This window comes from Rhagoletis pomonella, unplaced genomic scaffold, assembly GCF_013731165.1.
Source record: "Rhagoletis pomonella isolate Grant_MI unplaced genomic scaffold, Rhpom_1.0 Rhpom_scaffold_04115, whole genome shotgun sequence".
Classification (NCBI taxonomy): domain Eukaryota; kingdom Metazoa; phylum Arthropoda; class Insecta; order Diptera; family Tephritidae; genus Rhagoletis; species Rhagoletis pomonella.
Window position 1 is genome coordinate 6,622 of NW_023462665.1, and position 11,092 is coordinate 17,713.

An 11,092-nucleotide genomic window follows, 5' to 3' on the forward strand; every position below is an offset into this window, starting at 1 on the left:
TCATAACACTTTAATTGATTTCTGACTAAGTACATATGTATGTAGTAAATATGATGTATTTATGTGTGTCATTATTTACAGAAGCAAGCGAAAAAAAGTAAAATATGAATACTGGTATATTAGGCCGGGTCCTCATACGAAAGAAAAAAGTTGATATTTACTAGGCCCAGGAGCTCTATCCAAATTTTTTGATTATCCGTTTAATCCGAAAATTCTAAATTTCGAATGTCTGATTTGAAAATCCGTATATCCGAATATTCGACACTAACCGAATATCAAGATTTTTGAATCTAAGGCTGCATTTCTTTATTCATTCTGAACGTTTGGAATAAACTTTTTTGTTTACATATTCTTTAGAACGTTCCTGATGATATGTTAACATATATTTCAAACGCATTCTGTTTATTCCGGCTGTGACAATGGGATTACCCGGAATGAAACGCAGCCTAAAAATACTAATATGTAACAATTATTTGTGTTTTAATGAAGTCTGCTATTAATTGTTTAGCAACCCAATAGTTTCGATAGTTCTGAGAACAATTTTACGGAATCCGGTCAAACACTGTTTAGAAAATACGAATGTCCGTATAACTAAATGAACGGATGTTAACCGTTTATCCGGTTGTTATGAGAATATTTACTACTAAATAGTGATACATAAATACATACGTATGTATATCGCTGGAAATATGTATATTTTTAAGTTACAATTTTAAATAACTTCAGATGAGGCGATTTTTTGACAGCCATTTTGAGTCGCCATTTACACGAGCGGTTTTTTTTTTGAGCAATGTTGAATCGCCTAGAAAATTGCCTCATGTAAATCTAGTTTTACCAGGGTTCAAAGGTCGCCATAAAATTAAAAAAAAAAAACTTGTAAATTATCAATTATTTTATAATGTGAAAGCGAGCTATATTCCTCAAAAGTAATTTTAAACGAATTAAAATCGGCTCGTAAGTAAAACAGTTATGAAGATAATTGCATTCTTGCTGTTTTAGGATATAGCAAATACGACAATTTTTTGGCGCAAAAATCAGCTGAAAAATCAGTTTTCAAACTTTTTATGGGGGCCGATCCGTTCTAATGTAGAAACATACCCCCGAATGTAGGTATGTACATATGTATGTGCCCCAGAAAGCTATCGGCCACACGGCAGCCCACAATTCTATTCTGCACAAGCACAGAAGCACACAGCTCGCAGAGCAACTCAAAAGCGGCGAGCATACAGTCGAGCGCATACGCTGCTATTGAGAACGCCTAGATATACCGAAAGACAGGCGGGCAAACAGATAACTGAACGGTTCGCTGAATGGTACGAATGAGAACGCACTTTCCAATGCAGAAACGAATCCAATGCAGAACCATGTCGCATAATATCTTCCCGTCAGCCACACCGCACTTACACCCCTACTTCTCCTACTGCGCCCTACACCCAGCCATTTCTTTGATATTTTGCTGCACTCAGGCCTGCAGACGTCTACTACATACATACATATGTACATACATGTACGAGTACTACACTATGCATATTTTTTTGGGGATGTGCAATTGGGCCGGGTAACGTGTGGTGGCGGTGCGCGTCTGGCGGCCGGGTGGTTGGAGTGCAGACATATGACTCCATCGTCAGAGATGGTTATTGATTTTTCATATAGAGAAAAGACGAAACTTTTGCACATTCGGTTGTGTTGTAGCGGTGCATAGACGTACAGGCAGCAAAATTTTCAGTGCCCTCACTGTGAGCGACGGTAATTAGTAATTAAAAATTCACACAGTATTGAGAATTGTGGTAAAATAGTGAGGAAAGTGTAACAAAACTAAAATATGCTGTGATTTTTCAATTCAATTTGTGGCAGTAACATTTTCGCTGTTAGAAATTGTGTAATAGGCAGTGGTTGGTGAAGTGATTTTTTTTCTTTCGAAGCTGCCATTGAGCTGCCGGAAGTATAAGCATATTTGCTGATGAAAAAATTTAAAGCAGTTGAGTTATATATTTGGTTGCTGATCTGATGTTGTGGAAGATGTATTTCGAGTTGAAAAATGATTACTGTTAATTAGCTGTGTGTAACTTTTGCAGCCAATAACAGCCACTCCCCGCCTCGTAATCCACCACCACCCCCCCCCTCCCAACCCAACCTACCCCAACTCAATCCAGCTTGCACCTTTAAGTTCTTGATTCTAATGAAATTATTCTGGTTTGTCTCATTGTTTTGCAGAGTTTTCCCTAATCTTTAACTTTCGACGACTGTGCGGACAAAGGAAATTTGATTTGCTTCCTTCAGAGCCGGTAACAAAGCAAGTAAGTGTACATACCGAAAAAATATATGTAAGTAAGTATCCATGATTCCGAACGCATTTCCATTCGCCCATTTTTTCCATATTTATGTATGTATATGTACATACATATGTATGTACAAATATTCCCACATCCCCCACCCACACGCCTTGCTCCCTCCCACCCACTATCCATGCCCTCAATACCCTCGAACACTTTACAATTCTGACACCTCCATTTAAACTTACCGATTCAACGACAAGTGTAAAACACACTTCACATACACCTTGGCGCATTCCGTCACTTACTTCCACTTTTTATTCGCACATCTTTTCCAACTGACACGTAATAGCTTTATAAATCCCAGCTAATACTACGAAATCTCGCCGGAAGAATTCAAAGCTGCTGTGCGTACGAAGCGTAGACACTCAAGATGGGTAAGGAAAAGACGCATATTAATATTGTTGTAATTGGTCACGTCGACTCCGGTAAATCGACCACAACTGGCCATTTGATTTACAAGTGTGGTGGCATTGACAAGCGTACGATTGAAAAGTTCGAAAAGGAGGCCCAGGAAATGGGTAAGGGCTCCTTCAAGTATGCCTGGGTCTTGGACAAACTGAAGGCGGAGCGTGAGCGTGGCATAACCATTGATATTGCTTTGTGGAAATTCGAGACGCAGAAATACTATGTGACCATCATCGATGCGCCTGGACATCGTGATTTCATCAAAAATATGATTACCGGTACTTCGCAGGCCGATTGCGCGGTATTAATTGTTGCTGCCGGTACCGGCGAATTCGAAGCCGGCATCTCTAAGAATGGCCAAACGCGTGAACATGCTCTACTCGCATTCACGTTGGGCGTCAAGCAATTGATTGTTGGCGTTAATAAGATGGACTCCACTGAGCCACCGTATAGCGAGACACGCTATGAGGAAATCAAGAAGGAGGTATCATCCTACATCAAGAAGATCGGCTATAATCCGGCGTCGGTGGCATTCGTACCCATTTCCGGCTGGCATGGTGATAATATGCTTGAACCATCTGAGAAGATGCCATGGTTCAAGGGTTGGACTGTGGAGCGCAAGGAGAGCAAAGTGGAGGGCAAGTGTTTGATTGATGCGCTGGACGCAATTATGCCGCCACAGCGGCCCACCGACAAGCCATTGCGTCTGCCATTGCAGGACGTTTACAAGATTGGCGGTATCGGTACGGTGCCAGTGGGACGTGTGGAGACTGGTATACTGAAGCCAGGTGAGTAAGTAAGCTGTGTGTTTGTGTTGTTGAGTCATGTGTGCTATTTGTGTGTGTGTGTCTGTGTGTGTGTTTCATGAGTGTGGGTGTGTGCTTACGTCCAGGCACCGGATATGATTGCTGCATCTAGTATAAGGCTGCATGCATAGGATGTATGTAAAACCAATGTACATACATATGTATGTGGGTGAGTGGGCGGCTGGAAAGTTGAGTACGAATGCCGTCGCTGTACGTTGTGGTGGATGGGAGCGCAAGGAAGTTGCAAAAGTGGGTCGCTTGCGCTCGTTTGAGTGCATGAATGTATGTTTGCATGTGTGGCTCGTCATGTTTACTGGCTTGTTGTTTTTTTTTTTGTTGTTGCTGCTGCATATTTCGGCAAATTTTGCTGCGTACTTTTGTGCTGAAAAGCCGCCTGCTCGCTCGGCTTCGATTCCGCATCCGGGCAACACGAAACCGAGTGCATACGCACTCGTATGCATTCGCAGGCAAATTGGTACGCTTGCGTCTGTATGTTCTCGCGAATTAATCGATGCTTAGAAATTGAGAGCAAAGATTTTCGGTTTTTTTCGGTTGCGAAAAAATCACTGGCTGATGAAATCCTTTTTGAAATATTCGCAGGTATGGTGGTTAATTTCGCACCAGTCAATTTGGTGACCGAAGTCAAGTCTGTGGAAATGCATCACGAGGCACTTTCTGAAGCTTTGCCGGGCGATAATGTTGGCTTCAATGTGAAGAACGTTTCAGTAAAGGAGCTGCGACGTGGCTATGTAGCTGGTGACTCTAAGAATTGCCCACCCAAGGGTGCTGCCGATTTTACCGCTCAGGTAAGTGAACTTTAAGCTGTTATTTATGAAGTCTTAACTTAACGTAACTTAAAAACGATCTGTTACATTGACCAAACCAGGACGGAAAATAATCATTATTTTTTTAAGTTTTAATGTGAAAAATCAACATGTTATGAAATATTTAAATTTTTCGAGTTAAAAAATATTAATTAATATTTTTGTTTTTTTCGATCAAAAGAAATTATATCTTGGTTTTTTCGATCAATGATTAATTTAAAATTTTTATTTTTGCGCTCAAAGATAATAATAATTAATATTATTATTTTCACCAAATAGGTAGTAAATATTTTTTAAAAAACTCAAAATCTTTACAGATATAATAAAAGAAATAAGTCTCAAAATTTTCAGGCCAAAGTTTAAGTTCATTGCCTCAGTATGGCGATTTAAGTTTTATAAATAATAATTATTTTATTTTATTTGTAAAAATAAAACGCAATAATAATTCTTATTTTTGAGCGAAAAATTAAAAATCGTAAAAAAATCAATTTTTGTGATAAAAAAATTTAAACTCAACTTTAACTATTATTTTTGAGCAAAATAAAATTAAAAATACATCTGAAATATTGATTAAATGCTGATTAAAAGGATTTAACTTATAGTGATTACCGTCCTTGTGAAAAACATTTTTTTTAAACGTAGCCTAACTTGGATTATGTTTGTCTACTTTTGCCGACAATGGGGAGGCAGGGGTTCAAAATTAGTAAAACTCTGCTTACGTAATATTTTAATGGGGCCTTATGCTGACGCACACTTGCTGAAATTTTGTTTTATTTTTCACATGTATGCACGTATTTCTCACTAATAACTTATCACTTTTCGCTTAATAGGTGATTGTACTTAATCATCCTGGTCAAATCGCCAACGGCTATACTCCGGTCTTGGATTGTCACACCGCTCATATTGCTTGCAAATTTTCCGAGATCAAAGAGAAATGCGATCGCCGTACTGGCAAGACCACCGAAACCGATCCGAAAGCTATTAAGTCTGGTGATGCGGCCATTATTTTGTTGGTGCCCACTAAGCCGTTATGCGTTGAAAGTTTCCAAGAGTTTCCGCCGCTCGGACGTTTCGCTGTACGTGATATGAGGCAAACGGTCGCGGTGGGGGTCATAAAGTCGGTCACCTTTAAAGAGACAACCTCGGGTAAAGTCACAAAAGCCGCCGAGAAGGCACAGAAGAAGAAATAACTAGAGTGCCAGCAGAACGTTAACTCACAACAACAAATAATTATGCAAATACAGCAAATAAAAATACAATTTGTATTATTGTCATCGCCATCAATGTCGTTGTCATCGGTGTCGTTGGAGTTGTGGTCGTCATGGTCGTCATGGTCGTCGTGGTCGTCGTGGTCGTCAATTCCAACAACTACAGTAGCAGCAACAGCAAAATTACTACTACATAAATCTCAAAAGAAAACATTTAATAAGCATAAATTTAAAAGAATAATACAATTTACTCTTATCAATGATATGAATATGAATATGATAAGTAATTATTATGATAGTAAAGCTATGACATTCAATGTGAGCAACAACATCAACATCAACAACAACACAAACAACATAGACAACTACAACAACAACAACAACAACAACTATAATAATAACATTACCACAAAAAATAAATCGCAAATTTTCCTCATTAATCACTACACCTTCTTCACCAACAAAGGACAAACTTTGTGCGTCAACAACCATACAAACACTAGCAAAAAATCCATCTCCATGCGGAAATCATCAGCAATAACATCATTAGCATCGACTAATGCCATGTTGCCCTATCCCCGAACTTCGATTGAGTCGTGCGTGAAGGCATCATTCCCTAAGCAAGTAGCTAAAAGCAAAATAAAAGACATTGATAACATGAAAACCAAGAAGAATTCAATTACAACACAAACAAAAACAAACCAAATATCGACAGCATTCACTACATCCTCATCTCGAATCTTCACAGCGATTAGGCCAATCACTTCCACACTAAACGCAACCACAGGCGAAGCAGCTCACCGTCTAGCGTGCAACTCTAAACTGTCATTTTTATTATTTTCGATTATATACTATATTTACGTCTTTCTTAACCTATATCGTCATCGTAAATCCTTTCGCAGGAAATCGGACTTAATCACCGCCCGCGCTAAAAATATCGCAAAGCAATCATCAATCGCACGAAATCACAACATTTTCGCATTCAATATACGCTTATACATTTTATAATTAATATATTTATTCGAAATCATATATACACGAATGATGCGCGTTCGCAGCTTCGCTCATTCATTACTATCCATCCCTTATCATATACCAGCATTATATTTGTGCTAGTCATCATCAAAGTGTACTCTGTAGTTGTACTTACACAAATTCATAAATTTCCTATAGCGTTTACTACGTATTGTACTGTATTTCAACACCAAACTGTGAGACTCAATCGAATTGAATTCATTTTGTTATTAATTCTTATAATTATTATTAAGTTTTTTTTTTTTATATTATATTGTGAAATCCAATTCAAGTTGGTAATACTCGTAATTTCCTATCCAACTCATAAAAGTACACATGCACACACACACACGCATATGCAAGCAACCTCTGACAACAACAACACCATACAATTTTAGAAGTTATCCACACTTTGCATCCCTCCACCCACAATCCATACACATGGGCAAGCACCCATTGGAGAATTATATAACAAACTCCGTTATCGATGTCCTGGTTGTACCATATACATACATAATATGTATGTGTGCAAGCGGACCACCCGGCATTGGATTACCATGGCTAATCTGATTACCAAAATGTAATCAAAATGAACACGAAAAACACTCGATAAACTGCAGTGACACAAACAAACACACACACACACACACACACACTTTTAATGAAACACCCACATTAAAAATAATCACTTGAATGCATAAATGCAAAGCATGAATAGACAGTGAATGTGTACTATTAAAATGAAAAACGAAAAATCCAAAAATATATATGAAAATAAATAATAATAAATGTAAAAGCTGGAGTTGCTTAAATAAAGATGAAACATTTTAATTGTACGATTTAATTGAACCATTTTAAAATTTGAATTGAGAAATAAAGAAGGCTTAACCAAAAACAGTCGTGCACCGCATGCGAATTTGCGCTAATAGGTAACTTGCGAAATGTGTAAAACTTGTGTTCCTCAGTAAGCTGGAACATGTGTTTTAGAGGCATTCTTCGAAGAAAAACAAGGTTGACTAATCGATGTGCAGGCGAATTCCCGCGGATTGTATGTATGTAAGTACATATCGTCACCTGAAATGCAAAAGGACGTAACAAACATCGTCGGTGAAATACAAAAAGTCGTAGCTAATAAAAAATGCAAAATTCAGTTTTTGATTGATATGATGGATTTCATTAGTCACTTATTAGTCACTATTTTTTCCATTTCAGTTACGATGTTGTTACGTCTTTTTGCATTTCAGGTGCCGATATGTATGTATGTATAGTTGTAGGCCGCGGCAAAGACGTGTTTATGGATCTATCAAAAACTTTCAGTGTCGCCTAAACTGCTACCATTTGCTGTTACTATGATTTAGATCCCTTACCTGGCTTTTATACATTGGTTCACGACTGTTGAATTCGTAAGGAGTCCAAATATTCCGTGACAAACCTGCTGGCGTTTATTGCCTGTATACAGTAGATTTGTGATCACACCTGTTTGGACAAACTTTTTTGGATATTAATAGTTTAACTTTAAGAACTTCTTCGCTACATTTGCTAAACACTATTTTACACCTTTTCCACTTTTGTTCATAAACAGGTGTTCCGCAATACATTGTAGCTTTTTTTTACTAAACTCAGCTGCTCATTATCGAAGCTACTAAAAAGGAGCTTTCATAAAAATTATGCCATTGTACCATGCTGCAAGAAAAAGTAAAAAAAAAATTTAGTTTTCCGCCTAATTTGTTTATGTACAACGCATTCTAATTATATACGCACGCTGATTGTAGCTAAAATTCCAGAGAGGAAGAGGAAATTAGGATATGCTACCAAAATTAATACATTTCCGTTCAACAATTGTGAATATTTTTTTTTTGCAGCAGAGAACGTCTCTTTCGTTACCGCTCTCTTATTTTATTTACATCCGCTGTCAACAAATTTGACATTTGCGTTCTCATACTCATACAAAAACAAAAAATACGGCGGAAGCCGGCTGAATTTGTGACTCACTCTTTGGCGAAAATATACAAGCTTGGATCATATCAATTGATTTCAATCTAGCAAAGCAGATTTAAAACCATTTAGACACCCAAAAGCAGACTTGATGGCCGATCCACGCTTGCGACAATTGACGATCAAAACGGGCGTTGTAAAGCGTTTAACCAAGGAGAAGACAGTTTGTGAAAAGGAGGTGCTAACCGAGCAAAATCGACTGGAAAGATTCAAAGGTGAAGGTGCTGATGAGCATGTTTTGAAGAAGCAAGAAGAGGTGATCTCGGAGTGTTTGATGATGCTGCCAGACACTCTGCGCAGGTGAGCAATTAACAAACAGATGGCACTTGTAAGTAACGTGAAAATAAGCAGCTGTGCGCTTTTTCTTGCAGATTGAAAAAGGAATTAGAAGCCCTGGAAAATTTTCTGCAAGACGAGACAGAGCTCAAGGAAACAAAGGAATACGAGACCGCAACGCAGGTGGTAAACGATGCTAAAGAGGTGCTTGTGCAGAAAGACTAGCAATAAAGAAAACAATTAAAAAAGTTCCATTTTATACTATATATTTGCCATCAATTCACTAATTTATTAAAAAGATATTTTATTGTTAGCTAAAAACACATAAATTAAGCATCGAATTGAAGTCGTCATCGCGTAGCACGCAAATATGACTCATTCGTTTAGAGCAACCGAAAAATTGTTACCAGTTTCGCAATTAAAATGTAATATTCAAAATATTTTGAGTAATATCAAGAAGATGGAAGCGTTGCAATGCGAGACTGTAACTTCTGAATCTAATATCGACAGTCTGATGCAGCAAACTGATGAATTAATCAAGGTAGTTGAAAAATCTCCACTAGAACGTCTTGCTAAAACGATTAAGAAAAGAAAAGAAAGGCGTAAGATCAAAAAGTCGAAAGTGAAAGAAATTAAAACGCACGTTGTTAGTAAAAACGTGTTGCAGATGCCCTCTTCTATAGCATCTACCACAGTTTTGCCAAGTTATGAAGCATCTGCAAGAACTCATACCGAAACCTCAAATTGTCTAACTTCAACGATCACAAAGAAACTCCAAATTCGTTTGCTGAAACACGATTCCCAACGTTTCCTTAGGAAAGTTGATATGGGTTCCACTCGGAGCGAGGTATTGAAATATAATGCTCCTGAAAGCACTAAAGAAAGGCATTTGGAGGACCAATGGAATGATGTATTTTTTGGCCCGGTTGAACATTCCTATTATGATGAACAAAACAGGGGTGACTTCATACGAATACGTCGCATCTGGGATAGCTATTTGACGCGTAGCAAACAAGGCACACATATACCTTGCGGTTGGGTTCTACCCCGTGAAAATGCACTTAGAGAGTGGCAGCAATATAAAGCCACGTGACTGTTTCATAGTACACTTGTTACATTTATCTATAAATAACAATTGTATAATTTTATATACCAACAAGAAACCGAAAACACTAGTAAAGCTCATTTCCGTTTGTCACGTTTTCAAACTAATCTCTTTCCCTTGCTTAACAATATAATAACAGAACCTTCCAAATAAATAAATAAAACTTGATAATTAACTAGCTTCGCTTTATTTTATTGGAATTCAGTGGCAGAAATGTACTTTTTACTTAATAACATTTATGAGGGTGTATTTACGATTGTAAGCGATTTAAATCTTATTCGTATACCCAACCCTCAGCAGCTGGTTGCCATGAAACCAACTCTTTCTCGTTGAACCAAAGACCGATTTCTTTGTTAGCCGATTCAACAGCGTCGGAGCCGTGGATGATGTTGCGGCCAACCTGGATGCAGAAATCGCCACGAATGGTGCCGGGCAAGGAGTCAGCTGGGTTAGTAGCACCTAACATTTGGCGGCCGGTCTTCACAACATTCAAACCCTCCCACACCATGGGAACCACTGGACCGGAGCTCATGTAGTTGACCAAACCGGGGAAGAAGGGGCGAGATGACAAATCGGCATAGTGTTTTTCCAAAAGATCCTTCGATGCCTGTAAGAAAAAATATAAAATAATGTTAACTAACAGTCAAGCCAAATAAAATCATATGCATATCCATATTTAGTAAATCCGTCCCTAATCACCTTGAAATTAAAAGTTTATGCATGTGGCAAATACCCTGACCAAACCTAACCTCAAAAATATATTCCCTTCGGAACAAATTGCACTGGAAAGTCCGAAATTCCAATCTACCCCCAAATTTTTAAGCACAGTTAATTTGATTACAGACCACCTCCGCCAGGTGCTACACTTACCCACGTGAACTTCAAAGCCACCAATTTGAAGCCCTTCTGTTCGAAGCGCTCGATGATCTTGCCGACGAGTCCACGCTGGACTCCATCGGGTTTCACCATGATGAAAGTGCGCTCCTTGTTTGCTGCCATTGCGTACGAGAACAACGAGAAGAATGCCAAAATCGTACCAATCATGACAGCTTTTTTGCCAAGCAGATTGATTTGCGAACACCACCGGTTGATAGAGCGGGAAGGCAAATTTTCGTGTTGTTGC

At 38.4% G+C, this 11,092-nt stretch overlaps 4 protein-coding genes across 11 annotated transcripts in view; 3 read left to right on the forward strand and 1 right to left on the reverse strand.

The window, feature by feature from the left end:
- LOC118754557 (elongation factor 1-alpha 2) overlaps nt 1-6,280 on the forward strand; it is a 9,829-nt gene extending 3,549 nt beyond the window's left edge. For 2 of the 8 annotated variants that reach the window (XM_036489437.1, XM_036489439.1), the window contains exons 2-5: nt 2,215-2,297; nt 2,626-3,529; nt 4,148-4,353; nt 5,202-6,280. In XM_036489437.1, coding sequence (XP_036345330.1) covers nt 2,707-3,529; nt 4,148-4,353; nt 5,202-5,561 — 1,389 coding nt within the window. In that variant the 5' untranslated portion in view covers nt 2,215-2,297; nt 2,626-2,706 and the 3' untranslated portion in view covers nt 5,562-6,280. Of the gene's footprint in view, nt 1-1,645; nt 1,747-1,790; nt 1,893-1,954; nt 1,979-2,214; nt 2,298-2,625; nt 3,530-4,147; nt 4,354-5,201 lie in introns of those variants that run through there. The other 6 variants (XM_036489443.1, XM_036489436.1, XM_036489442.1 and 3 more) reach the window with 6 other exon arrangements.
- Nucleotides 6,281-8,530: 2,250 nt separating this feature from the next.
- Nucleotides 8,531-9,130, forward strand: LOC118754559 (tubulin-specific chaperone A-like). Its single transcript, XM_036489446.1, has 2 exons — nt 8,531-8,888; nt 8,960-9,130. The coding sequence occupies exons 1-2, from the start codon at nt 8,680-8,682 to the stop codon at nt 9,087-9,089; spliced, it is 339 nt and encodes a 112-aa protein (XP_036345339.1). The 5' UTR covers nt 8,531-8,679; the 3' UTR covers nt 9,090-9,130.
- A 104-nt stretch (nt 9,131-9,234) lies between these two features.
- LOC118754561 lies at nt 9,235-9,957 on the forward strand. The gene has a single exon (XM_036489448.1). It carries the CDS (start codon nt 9,235-9,237, stop codon nt 9,955-9,957), a length of 723 nt encoding a protein of 240 aa, XP_036345341.1.
- A 183-nt stretch (nt 9,958-10,140) lies between these two features.
- LOC118754558 (nucleoside diphosphate kinase) lies at nt 10,141-11,092 on the reverse strand (the record flags this gene model as incomplete). Its single annotated transcript, XM_036489445.1, is given in 2 exon segments — nt 10,141-10,576; nt 10,840-11,092. Coding segments are annotated over 2 exon segments (586 nt in total), but the record flags the coding sequence as incomplete, so codon positions are not given.

What these genes read in the sequence shown, in the direction of transcription:
- LOC118754559 (XM_036489446.1), top strand. Translation starts at nt 8,680, where the DNA reads ATGGCCGATCCACGCTTGCGACAATTGACGATCAAAACGGGCGTTGTA. An exon ending in CTGCCAGACACTCTGCGCAG is followed by an intron (nt 8,889 to 8,959) that starts GTGAGCAATTAA and finishes TTTTTCTTGCAG; the next exon opens with ATTGAAAAAGGAATTAGAAG.
- LOC118754561 (XM_036489448.1), top strand. Translation starts at nt 9,235, where the DNA reads ATGACTCATTCGTTTAGAGCAACCGAAAAATTGTTACCAGTTTCGCAA.